Below are 14,212 nucleotides of genomic sequence, written 5' to 3'. Positions count from 1 at the left end.
GGCTATTTTTTGGTTGCAGCCGTCATTGTTGTTTGGCAGGTCCAGGCTGGGGATTCGAACCCACCACCTTAGGTGTACGTGGCTGGCGCCTTAGCCGGTTGAGCTATAGGAGCCGAGCCTCCTCTGAAACTTTTATACACAAATCCCTTTGTAGCACATTTTATTTCTTGCTAGGCAAACACTACTTGTTTTTTTTTTGCCGTTTTTGGCCGGGTCTGGGTTTGAACCCACCACCTCCAGTATATGGGGCCAGCACCCTACTGCTTTGAGGCACAGGTGCTGCCCTGGTATTTTTTTTTTTTTCAACTTGTTTCATTTTATTTGTAAAGGTTTTGTGAATTTGGTCTTTCCAAATTACCAGCACTTGGCGTAGCCTGCTTGCCTGTTAGTCTGCTTCTTTCCTTCCCTCCTCATTTCTCTTTCCTTTCTTTTTTCTTCTCCTCTCTGTCCTTCCCTCCTTTTTCCTTCCTTCCTTCTTTCCCCGTTTAGATATCTAGTTAGTATCTATTGAGAGATGGTACAGTAGTGTTAACAGGCAAGCCCTGTCTTGTGCACGTAACTTAAATTCTTAATTCCGTAATGACCTAAAGAGGCAGGCTTTACTATGTCCATTTACAAAGTAGAAGATTTAGGCCCGGGAAGGATCCTATAGCTGGTAAGTACGAGAGGCAGGGTTTGACTTCAGGCAGTCTCTTATCTGAGCCCAAGAGGCTGAGCATTTGTTACACCAACAAAGTGTCTGTTGAGTAAATACCATGTTGAAAGCCAAGAATCAGGAGGCTGTTTGTGTGATCAGCAGGAGGGGCACAGGTTTGAAAAGTCAAACATCTTGCTGGAAGGAACCTGTGCAATGAACGTGGAACGGAGCAGGACAGGGGCAAACAGGGCGTGTGGATTATTTCAGTTTGGGAGGACTTGAGGAAAGGGAATGGAATTTGAGCTGGGCCAGGAAGGAAGGTGCTGCTGGTGCTGGGTGCATGAGGTGAAGCACGAAAGGTCCTTACCAGTTGGGGTAAAGCATGGTCAGGGAAGCAGAGGGATGGGGAAAGCCCTGAGAGAATGAGGAGGAGCCAGTGCTGGCGTGCAGGGCGGTGTGGGGGTGGAGGGCCTGGCCACTCAGAAGGATTGAGGAGGTTGGAGTTTATTAGCAGGGAGTCGCTGAAGCCTTTTGCTCTGGGCTTACAAATATGGGAATTGTTGATTTGAAAGTTTGGGCAAATTACTGAGAAAGAAGACTCTAGAGGAATGGGTCGAAACTCTCAGAGCTAAGCAGTGAGGAAAGCCTGCTGATACCACAATGTGTGCTGCTTAGGAGAGGACTTGTTTCTGTCTCGTTGTGTGTGTTTTTTAATATGAGAGAGAATCATAAAACAGATTTATTGGTGCTTCCCTTTTACCCCTGTAGGGTACAGAGCCATAGTCAATCAACTTTATGAATACAAACAAAAGTTGTATCTCTTAGTTGTATCTCTGAATTTTTGTGAGAATACATTTTCTTTAACCATGTCGTAAACTAAGATTTGATTTATACTTCTTAGAGAAAATGCAAACTACATTTTTTAAATGTCTAAGTAAAAAGTAGGATGTACTTAAACTTTTAATCTCACTCAGAATGGTAATGGGCTAAGTGCATTTGCCCCAGTTCAATAAAGAGCCTGTTCTAAATTCACTATATCTTTTTAATCAGGGTGAATTAAAAAGCTAGCTGACAATTGGCTCTTTTAAAATCCATATACTAAATTTAGTAGTAATATGTTTATGATTGGTGGTGAATTGGTCAAAGCATATATGTGTGGTTAGACACATGTCAGAATTTAAAGATTGTAGGTCAACGAGTCATCTTTTTATACATTTCACATCTCTTTAATGTTTTGAAAAAATCTATTTAAAAAATTATATAGATTGTGTGTAATACTTTTAAATCAAATACTCAAGAGTGAAATCAGTATAACATTGAGACTGGGGTATATTATAATCTGCATACCCATTTTCACATAGTTCCTCCAACCCTCTAATCCAGTGGTTCTCAACCTTCCTAATGCCACGACCCTTTAATACCGTCCCTGTGGGTCATGACCCACAGGTTGAGAACCGCTGCTCTAATCAATCATGGTAAATAATGTCAGTCCATTTTAGGGTCTCAAAACATTTTGGGTAGTGTACACCATCTCCTACTAATTAGCTGATTCAGTAGACTGATTTAATATTTCTGTCCTCAGTTAAGTGATCCTCATTCTTTCCAGAAAATAAAGCTGGATTCTTCTCCTCTATGTCATTCCTCCTTTCTTCTTTTTGTTTTAGTTTTATTTATTGTACAGGTCTAGTGCTCTAACCTCTATGCTATGGTGTCCAGCTGTATATATTCTGCCTTCTCATTCAAACATGTACTCCTCACAATTATCTCATGGGCCAACTTAAGGTGACTTTGAAAATCAGCTTTTGTGACTTAATCTGTAAAATAGGAAAATCCTGGATTTATTAGTATTTCCTAATAACCAGAAAGAAATCATCTGTAGTGTGATGAGGAGCTGGATTTTGAAAGAAACCAGAGCCTGTCATGCAAGCCAGGCCAGTGTGCACAAGTGAACCTGTGATCAGAAACGGGCTTTGTGCTGCCGCCGTGGTGTCATCTGTGCACCCATGTGTGTGAAAACTAGCTGCACCGATTACAGCTTCATTTAATTAGTTTTATGGGGCAAATTTTCTGTAATGGCTTGTACCAAATAAATACCATGCAGGCCTGCATTTGCATTTCTAATTAAGGATGCGCCTGCGATTCACCTGCTGTGGGTTTACACATTGAAATGGGATCTTAGATTAATGCTGAAGTATTTGGCCGCTAAAGTAAATAATACTGATAGGTACCTTTACACTAATATTTATGGATTTGGAGTCAAGCTAAAAAAAAAAAAAAGTTAACTATTGTTAAGATTTGGTTGGGGAATTCCCTGCAAATCAGCTTGGAGCCATGGAGGGTGGGCAAAGAGGAGCGAGATGTGTGACATGAGAGATTATTTGATAGGTAAGACTTGATCCCAATATAGGACAAAAGTGTCATTTTTGAATGCAGACTTGCAACTGTCCTTATCACCTATTCCCAGTCTAGAATGTCCACTGAAATAAAGGCAATAAGGCAAATATCTTTATTGTCTTTGGAAAATAGGAAAGGGTACCTGCTGGAATGATCATGAACTTTATGCCAAGTACAGTGTGGATGATATTTGGTTAGCAAAGACAGTCTAAGAGAGAGAGAATGGCATATGAGGTTTTCCTCAGGTCCTGTAACAAGACGGCAAATTGAAAGCCGAGCATGTCACGCGTGGTGAATAGGTTCAGCTCTCCTTTTACATGGAGAAACCTCTTATGCTGAGTCAATGAGTAATTCTGCTGATTTGGGACACCTAAAACACAGTCATAAAGAAACAGATGAGAAACAGCCTGGCATTTAAATGTCAATAAAAGGCAGTTTAGAGACACGATGCAGATTTTAGGGGTTAAAAAAAGATGAATTATCAATTTTACAACAAACATGAACTTTTAACTGAATAACTTCCCACAGACATACATATGCATCTAAAAATACAAGAAAAAATATTAAGCAAAAAATAAGGCTGCAAATTGATTTTCCTTGAAGGCCCAAATTTCAGAAAGTGTTACTAGTAAGGATCTCTGAGTACTATTTCACAGCTACTACATTTCTGGGCATGGAATTCTAGAATTTCTTTTGTTCCCAGCAAATTCTTACATGATATTTAGACATACTTAAGTGGTGGTTCTCAAACTTTAGAGAATAAGCAGTACGCTTGATCTTGTGTGTGTGTGTGTGTGTGTATACACAAACTATTCTGTTCAAATACCCATTAACTTGTTCAACTATTGGTCATATTCTGGATCTAAGATACTGGAGTAGATTCCAAAAAAGCAGAAATTATACTCAGTTATAGTACTGTACTGTAGAAGTAGAAATTAATAACAAAACCATTATACTAGTTGCTGGGAAAAAAACCCAAGTAACTAATGTAGTTCCTGAACTGTGATTATAGACTACTTAGAAATCCACAATGGGATACTGGACATAAAAGCTATTGATAAAGGCCCAAAAGACTATTGAGAGAAAATTCTTACCTTGACTGGTTTCGTCATTAAACAAGGAAGGTTGAAAAATCAATTAAGCAATGAACAAAAGAAATTAAAATAAATAAAACTAAGAAAATTAGAAAGGAATTAATGAAAACAAAGAGCAGTATTGTAGAAAATATGTGAGTAGTAGGTATAAGTTTTTGGGCGTCTCCCCTCCAAAACCAATGACACAGACCAATCATTTGCAATCTTTATTTTTTTAATATATACATATAAATACATATAAACAATGATTTAAAAGTTAACATGAATGATAGAGAATTGCTATAAAACACACTAACCTTCAATAAGGGGTCTGAGAAAAAACTTGAATAAATGTTAAGAGCCACACAATGGGAGAACTTGTGTATTATAAAGATGTGAAATCTCCAAATGAACTATAAATAGAGTTCCATATTTGGGGAAATGAACGCGTAATAAACAGCAAGGAAAATTATCTTAAGCATAATTAGAGGAACTTGAAAGTCAGGTATATTGGCTATACTGTTTAGTAAAAATAATTACTAAAGAGGATGACACTTGTGGCTCAAAGGAGTAGGGCGCCAGCCCCACATACCGGAGGTAGTGGGTTCAAACCCAGCCCTGGCCAAAAAAAAAAAATAATAAAGGATCAGAAAAAGTTACCAAATTATTTTACCTCTTTCTTCCTGTCACCTCTCCTCCCCCAAATAGGAAAATAACAGATCCTTATTTTTCCTTATGAACAAACTTTTTTAAACCTTGAAGGGACAGTTTTGTGTTATTTATATTTGTTAAAAACAGGAAAAATGAAACACGAATTTGTTCCCTGACACTAGAAATAACTCTAGAATACTATCAAAAACACAGATTTAATAGAAAAAGATCAGTAAGGCTCCACACATTAGGAACTCTGTATAGTTTATATCATTGATATATTAAAGAATTAAAACCCAATCTTATTCAATGAGAGGACCACTTGATAAAATTAAATACTCATCTTTGATTTATGAAGAAAACTCTGATAAGTTATTAACTGAGGAGCAGCTTTGTAACATAATATCTGTCAAAAATATCACAAACATCAGTTTTTTTTTTAATCTTTTTTTGGCCAGGGCTGGGTTTGAACCCACCACCTCTGGTATATGGGGCCAGCGTCCTACTCCTTTGAGCCACAGGCACTCCCCAAACATCAGTTATTTTTAAAACACTAAAGACACTCCCTCTCTTTCCTCATCTTTAAAATGAAGATAACAATAGTACCTACACAGCAGGGTTGGTCAGAGGATTAAGTGACCTTTTACATTTATGATTAAATAATTAAGCGTTTTTATGTCAGATCCAGCCAATGCAAAATTATGAGAAAAAAGAGCCTATTTTAATAAAGGAAACATTACTGGCATACAATATCCAATATTTTCTTTAACATGAAGAAAAGGAATAAACACACTGGAATGAAAAAAATCATAAAATCGATATTAGGAAAAAATATCCACAGCTATATGCAACAAGAAAATATTTTTATAAAATAAAAATCACATCAAAGACTGCAACAGCAAACAAAAATTAGAATGTCGTAGCTATATAGAGAGAAATTCTAGAACTGTACTAAAGGACTTGAAAGAAGACTTAATAATCGGAGATCATTTAATGTATAATAAACCTGAAACCTGGAGTCACTGAGGAAAGGATAAACTATTTAACAAGCGATTCTGGAAAATTTGGTGGCTTACCCTTCGGGGAAAAATGTGTTGGTGCATTATAGCAAGCACAATAACAATTTCAAGACGAATTAAACATCAAACACTTGAAATAAACTCCATAAAAAAACTTGTTAAAATAGCGTGAAAGTTTTATATAAGCAAGCTAAAAAAATAGGAATGGTAAGAGAAAAAAATCTTAAGATGTCAGCATGGCCAAGGCAAAAATCACCATGATAAATTAAAAGGCAAAAGATAGCCTGGTAAGAAAGACTTGTGGCATCTAGATGAATGCACAGGCTCACTCCTGCAGGCTGTGTTTTTAATCATTAAAGAAAAGGAAAGTCAGCTTAGCAGAAACGTTAAAGCAGTGAAGTAGGAATCCTAATAACTAATAAGCATACGAATGATTCACAGCTTAGTTATGAACATGGTGGTTAAGTATGTGGACACTGTGGCCAGACCGCCTGGGTGAGTGCCCTGGCTCTTCCCTTAAACCAGTCATATGATTTTTTAAAAACAGATTAACTAATATAATAAATATTTTTCAATCTCAAATGTAGAAAAAGGATACTATCAAATTCTGTTAGATGAATATGACTTGGCATAAACCTTGTAGAAGGTACCTTGATACAAGGTGCATAAAATTTAATAGGCCCCATCTTTGAGCACTTACAGGTGGCTATTTTGGAGAGGCGACTGGGGCTCAGAGAGGTGCGGTAGTTACCCATAGTCACACAGCTAGCAAATGCCAGAAAGGGGAATTGTATCTAAATCTGGTGTCACACTCCTACTCTGGCTCCCTGCTAATAAGCATATGGAAAAAAAAGCAAAAAACAAAAAAACAAGTTCAGTCTCGTTTGTTATAAAAAGCTCCCTATTTAGAAACATGAGGCTATTTTCTTTTTATGAAATTGCTGTATAGTAAATAAAAATGCCTATGGTTGGTGAGGTTGCAGGGAAATCCCTAGACTTATTCACTGAGTCTGGTTGTGTAAATTAATATAGCATTTTAGAAGAGTAAGTTGGTAATACTTTTGAAGCCCTTAAAATAGGCATCTCTTATGACTCAGCAATTCTATCTCTAGGAATTCATTATTAGGAATAAGTAATGGATACGTGAAGGTATCTGTAGGTAAATTTATAACCATTTTTCCAATTGTTAAAAATCAGAAACAATTTGTTATAACAGAGGATTAGTTAGCTTAATTATCACATATTCATGAAATGAAGAACCATTCTAAATTATGTACATGAATCGATTGTTACATGGTGGGGATGTTTCCATATATTTTTAAGAGAGAAGCGATTAAAAATAATATAAATTAAAATAAGACTAAAATAGATGATATTTAACAAGGGTTTTCCATGTCCTGTCACTGTTAATTGGTTTTTGTTCCTATTTCACAATCACTTTCTGACATGAGAGTCATTTTTTGGGGGGGGGGGAAGGGGCAGGGCTGGGTTTGAACCCATTACCTTTGGCATATGGGGCCAGCAGCGCCCTACTTATTGAGCCACAGGTGCTGCTCCAAAGATCTTTTTATTTTTTTGCAGTTTTTGGCTGGGGTCAGGTTTGAACCCGCCACCTCCAGTATATGGGGCTGGCACCTTACTCCTTTGAGCCACAGGCACCACCCCTTGAGAGTCATTTTTAATTCATACTTTACAGATTAGGAAACCGAGGAACAGAGAAGTTATATAACTTGTCCAGTGTTATCCCACCAGTCTGGTCCACATTCATCTGCCTCTAGAGCAGTGGTTCTCAACCTTCCTAATGCGTGGCCCTTTAAAACAGTTCCTGTGGGTTGCGACCCACAGGTTGAGAACCACTGCTCTAGAGTCTCAGGTGTTGTTATCCAATCATAAAGACAGATGTACACTAAAAACCGTAGATGTGTCTGTGTTTTACAGTGTTACATCAACATTGCACTTTTTTCTGATCGGTAAAAACCTTGCATTTTGGGGGGTAAATGATAGACAATTTGTACAATTAACATGTATTGGTTATAGGGGTAGACGATATTTTAAAGAGAGCCATTGATAAGTGCAGTGTACACTAAGGTTTTGTGCCCTTTCCAAGGTTTAGAGCTGGTTTGAGTTTTAAGCATTGGAAGGATGGATAATCTCAAATGGGAGAAGGGGTGAGGTGTAAGCCGAGGAGGTCTGGGGTGATGAATTCCATGCTGCCACTCCTGGTGGGTGGCTGAGCTCTGGGCGGTGCCCACAGTGACCTTGGACGTTTTAGTCTCTCCTGCTGTTTGTAACTCAGGTCATTGGAACCAGGCCTGATTCCCAGAGGGGATGAAAATGTGAGTTAATACCAAGTAAAGTGCATTTGTTTTCCTCTTGCCCAGCCTCACTTCAGTCCTTAGAACATTTTATTGGAGAGTCACTTTCTGAGTGTGCATCACCTGGGACCAATGACTGTCGTGGTGCTGTCACATTACAGTGTTTTCCCTGTATGTGGAATGAAAGGTGTCTGATAGAATAATGCCGCTGACACCCAAATGTTCTCAATCTCTAAGGGAAGGTCGAACAATGGGACAGACAGTGTGGCTCTTTGGTTTGGATTTTGGTGTTAAATGTATCTGTCTTCTCTGAAACAACTAAAGGTTTTATTCCTTCATACTGATTCTGATTAACTTTACTATTGAAAAAGTTGGCAACTCATTACATCAAAGATTCTTACAGGAAAGCATAATAATTATTTAAATTGTTCAAGATGAGGTTTTTTTCCTCTCTGTTCTCATATACCAACCTCTGTTATATGGTGATTATAAAATGGTTTAATTTTCTAATATAATGATTAGAGTTTTCATAATCATAATATAATGATTATGAGTTTTATCAACCAACTTTTAAAAAGCTTCTCATAGTTTATTGTACTTAAACCCTGTTTAAGTAGATTCAATATTGTTTTATATACAGAAAAAAGTAGAATAGTTTAAGGATAATTGTGGCTCAGGTTAAAAATTTTAAACCAGATTACCTTCTCAGAAACTTGTCTTCTGGCTCTAAAATCCTGCATCATTACTCAGAAACAGACTTCTTGTACTCTTTTATTCACCAATTTAACCAGGGATTAACTGTTAGTATGCTCTTGATAAAAGCTTTTTGATATAGCTTATTGTTACTGAAAATCTAAGGGACGTGAAAATGCCCATTTTTCTGCTTGAGGGTGTTTATAGTCCCAATTAGGTTAAATTTATTTTACTGTCCTGAAGAGATGCCTTCCTCAAATCATTGCCTACTATTATGCAATCTTTGCATATGGAAAGATAAGTACACAAAAATGTGTAATCAGTCAGTTCGGAGAGTTAATCTTGCAAAAACTGAAAGTAAAAACATTATCTACTGTTTCATCCAAGATCCTTGTCTCTGAGTGAAATAAAGTCCTCCCAAGGGTCAGCCCCAGAAAGCTCTCCAAATGAATGCAGAGTCTTCCTTTATCATGAACTGAAAACTATCTTCATTCCATTTTGCCTTTGCTGACAGATAGCTCAAATCAGATTTTAATTGAAGTGCTATCACATACCTAACGATGGATGTATCTGTAGATTTTCTCCTCTAAATTTTTTTACTTTGTTTAAATTAATTGTGTGTGCTTAACCATTTAATAGATGCTTTAAAGTAACAAACTTTTATTAATAATAATTTTCAAAGTTCTAAATACTATTATGGTTTTAAACATGAAATTTGTATGGTCCATTTTCACTTATATAAAAGCTCTCATGTAGGAGTTTGGGATATAACAGAACAAATTTTTATCCTATATTCTTATTTTGGAAGTTAAGTTATAAGGAGGGTAGAGAAGGAAGATAATTTACAAAGTAATCTCTCTTTTTTTTTTTTACAGTTATTAATAATTATAACACTTAATATTCAAAGGTATTCACTTCCAAATACAAATTGGTATGTTTCTTCTTTCCCTTACCCTTTTCCCAAAAGATACATCTTGTAGCAAACAGACTAGAAAAGAGGAATGAACTAAACTTAACAATATAATTAATAAATTATTAGTTTATTCACATTTTCATTATTATATGGTGGTTTAAAAAAATATTTTATGAGGAGGACCCCATGGGCAATTGAAGCACCACCAAAAATACATTATTTGGATCTGATCAAATGAAAAAGCTTCTGCACAGCCAAGGACACAGTAAGTAAAGCAAGCAGACAGCCCTCAGAATGGGAGAAGATATTTGCACGTTATGTTTCTGACAAAGTTTGATAATTAGAATCCACAGAGAACGCAAACTAGTAAGAAAAGAACGAGCGATCTCATTTCATTGTGGGCAAGAGGCTTGAACAGAAGTTTCTCTGAAGAAGACAGGTGCACGGCCTACAGACACATGAAAAAATGCTCATCATCTTTAATCATCAGAGAAATGCAAATCAAAACCACTTTGAGATATCATCTAACTTCAGTAAGATTAGCCCACATCACAAAATCCCAAAACTACAGATGTTGGCATGGATGTGGAGAGAAGGGAACACTTCTGCACTCTGTTGGAAATGCAAACTAACTAGCTCCTTTTGGAAAGAGCTTTGGAGAACAGTAAGGGAACTAAAAGTAGACCTGCTGTTCCATCCTGCTATTCCTCTACTGGGTATATATCCAGAAGACCAAAAATCATTTTACAACAAACATATTTAAATCAGAATGTTTATTGCAGCCCAGTTTATAATTGCCAAGTCATGGAGTAAGCCCAAGTGCCCATCAACCCATGAATGGATTAATAAACTGTGGTGTATGTACACCATGGAATATTATGCAGCCTTAAAAATAGATGGAGACTTTACCTCTTTTATGTTTACATGGATGGAGCTGGAACATATTCTTCTTAGTAAAGTATCTTAAGAATGGAAGAAACGGTATGCAGTGAAGAAAAGTATGCAATGTACTGTTATGAAACCAATATATCACCACCCACACTTTCATATGAAAGATAAAACACAACTATAGCCTAGGATGGGAGGGAAGAGGGGAGGTCGGGCATAGGGAAGGTAATCGGTGGGACCTCACCTGTGGTGCATATTGCAAGGGTACATGTCAAATCTCTCGAGCAGAGTATAAATGTCTTAACACAGTAAGTGAGGTGAAGGCTCTGCTAACCAGTTTGATGTAAGCATTCCAAATTGTATATAAAATCACATTGTGTCTCATAAATGCATTAATGTACACAGTTGTGATTTAATTTAAAAAGTTTAAAAAAATAGCACAGTGAAATTCATAGAAACAGAAAATAGAATGGTGGTTACCAAGAGCTGAGGTTAGAGTAAAATGGGGAGTTTTTGTTTAAAGGATATAGAGTTGTAGTTTTATGGGATGAAAACATTTCTGGAATTCTAGAGATTGGTTGCGCAACAATATGAGTAGACTTAAAACTACTGAACTACACTTAAAACTACTGAACTATACTTAAAAAGGGTTAAGTTGGTGAATTTTATGTATATTTTACCATAATTAAAAATAATTAAAAAGTTAAAAAAAATTAAAAATGAGCCAGATGTATACACTGACATAAACAGATTACCAAATCATATTGATAGATACAAAATGAAGTTGAAAAATACATACAGTTGATCACTAAGGCAAAAAAATTTAAATACATTTTTAGGGCCATATTTGTGAATATAAATTCTCAGTAAAAAATCAGGAAGGATGCCTGTTAAATTTCTATCTAATTTAGGTCCAGGAAAGAGATTCGATACTTGGGGAATTTCAAAGGGATTTCAAATTTTCCTATAATCTCTACAGTTTTTGATATTTTTAAAATTTGTAATTTTTTTTTTTTTTTAAGATAGTTTTCCGTTAAAGTGCTAAACATGAACAGCTTTAATTTATCTCTAGTTTTGATGGCGGGTTGAATGTCCCTGGGTGGATTCTGGGTTTTGCTGACACCATGCTACGGACATTGAGAAACAGGAAATGGTCATTTACCAAATTAAAAAAAAAATCCTTTTGCTATAAAATATTTCTCTTTATACTGATACCTCTTGTTCTGCTCTTGACCTTCCTTGACCCTTAAGAAATCATGGAAATTTTAAGATAACAGTACAATGACTATGGGTCGACGCAAAGCTAAGTTGGACCCAAGTCAGCTTGGCAAACTGACAGGCGGTTTTGTATTTATTTCTTTCAACTTTAACATTGACAATTTATTAAGTGAGACTGTGTATCCAAGCGGATGCTGAGAATCCTGTTTGGACACCGTTTAGGAAGGAAACCAGGTCTTTATGGGGCACCCCCTTCCTCTTAGCTACCGGCCAGGAAAACCATCTCTCTGTATAAAACCTTTTCAGTCTGAGAGGTGGGGTCACTTTGGGAAGGAAGATGACCTCTCCCTTGTAAAGTGGAATTGCTCTGTTCCCTCCTGACTTATTCAACTCATGTCCACCACTGTTTATAAGAACACTTGTGTGAATTCTTTTAGTGACAGCAATAGTCATTTAAAATATGGCTCCATTTAATACCCTCAGATTTCCTATGTGATTTAACTGTTGAATCCCAGTTATAATCGCAAATAGAGCTTTTGATAAACTGAGGTTTTGCTGAGGCCCTTTTTTTAGGGTATGCTTCTTAAGAGCCAGAAGTGTAATCGACACATGTACTACTCCTGTGTATGGTGAAAGCAGGGCTGCTATCAAATTTGAAAAGAGAATGTTCAAATCAAACTAAGCAACATGCCTCTTACACAGCCTGATGATTTCCAAGATGATACCAGGAATTCTAGGGTCCAAGGTAGATGGGTACGCGGAGCTGACAGGATATGCAGCCAACAGAAGGTTCTCAAAGGAACTTGTTTACTTTGAAGATTTGTGAGCACTTGGTACATTTTGAGCAGTTGTGGATTCTGACCTCAACTTTAGCTAGACTGATTTGATTATTTACTTTGCATTGTTTCCTGGCTAGTGAGGCACTTACAAATCATTTTATTACATTTTTTTCTTAATTCATGTCTTTAAAATAGCTTCATAACCTTTTGGTGGGGGTAATTTTAGATTTGCAGAAAAGTTGCTGAGAGAACAGAGTTCCCGTGCGCTTCTTACCCAGTTTCTCCTGCTGTTACTATTTCACATTACCATGGTGTTATTTTGTCAAAACTGAAAAAAATCCCGACATTGCCACATGACTATTATTCTACTCTTTCTTTGGATTTCACCCATTTTTGCTGCAGTAGCCTTTTTCTGTTTCAGGATGTATTCTAGAGGACTGTATCGCATTTAGGCATTTTATTTCCTTAAGTCTCTTCTGATCTGTAATACTCTTGGTCTTTCCTTTTTTTTCCTCATGACCTTGACAGTCCTAAAATGTATTGGCCAGGAATTTTGGAGAAGAGTCATCATTTTTTGAGCAAATGAAAACTTATGACTGCTGGGATTTTTGAGTATGTTATAACAGGACCCTAGCACTGAAAGTTGATTTATGAAGGATTTCATATTTGCATAGCGTTTGCTTCGTTTTTGATTATTCTGCTTTCTCAGCTTTGCCAGAGTTAATTTTGGTTGTGCATGTGCAGTTTAAGCCACATAGAAAGTGTGTACCAGTGTGTATTTTATCTTTTATTTGTGACAGATTAAAGATGGGCAAACAAATTGTTACGTACTGAAGAATAAAGATTTAGAACAAGCTTTTAAAGGAGTTATTTACTTAGAGATGGATCTCATATATAATCCGGTAAGTCTCACTGGGCCAAACATCCCAGCTTTTCTATACCTAAAATAAAAGGTGACCGACCTTAGAGACTCAAGTCAATGCAAAATGTCTCAGATTTGTTACATCTAGAGAAAGGAAATCGTGCTGTTTTAAAACTTAGCCATAAAATTTGCTGAACATCCCAGCTTTCAACTTGTATTAACCCTGTGGGGTCAGCAGAATTGATGGGGTTTAATTCCCAATAAATCTAAATGTCAAGGAAAAAATAAAGGGTAAAATTAGTTTTATACAATCTATATATTACATAAAATTTATCAAATGGACATAAAACTATATAATCTATATAATACATAATGCATCTATATAATATGTAATGTATATTATGTGTAAGAATTACATGTATTTGCATATATGTATTCTCAAACTCCCAGTAATACTAGAAATCTGGGCACGGTCTCTGGTATAAGGTCATGTTGTTCCTTCTCCTTCCCTTTCCTTCAGGGAAATCACATGTGCCTCTGATATAAGACAGATCACCCTCATCTCCTGGTTTTTTCATGCAAGCATTTCTATATAGATTATGCACACAGGTAAAACCTAGGATTAAAGGAAAAGGAAAATATTTTGGTTAGGTGATTTTTCAGTTGTCCATCTGATGCAGAGGAGAAGGAATTGAATTTGAGTCTTTGCGATTTTTTTTTTTTTTTTTTTTTTGGAGACAGAGCCTCAAGCTGTCCCCCTGGGTAGAGTG

The 14,212-nt window shown here is 36.4% G+C and overlaps 1 protein-coding gene across 4 annotated transcripts in view; it reads left to right on the top strand.

Annotated features, from left to right (window-relative positions):
- Positions 1 to 14,212, top strand: part of MCTP2 (multiple C2 and transmembrane domain containing 2) — a 183,726-nt gene that overhangs the window by 84,694 nt on the left and 84,820 nt on the right. For all 4 annotated transcript variants that reach the window (XM_012804444.2, XM_003788814.3, XM_023512681.1 and 1 more), the window contains one exon: positions 13,381 to 13,482. In XM_012804444.2, coding sequence (XP_012659898.1) covers positions 13,381 to 13,482 — 102 coding nt within the window. The remainder of the gene's footprint in view (positions 1 to 13,380; positions 13,483 to 14,212) is intronic.

Source organism: Otolemur garnettii, unplaced genomic scaffold (genome assembly GCF_000181295.1).
Source record: "Otolemur garnettii isolate 467f Iridium unplaced genomic scaffold, OtoGar3 scaffold00029, whole genome shotgun sequence".
Classification (NCBI taxonomy): Eukaryota; Metazoa; Chordata; class Mammalia; order Primates; family Galagidae; genus Otolemur; species Otolemur garnettii.
Note: the sequence above shows the minus strand (reverse complement) of the source record. Positions and strands in the feature narration are given on the sequence as shown.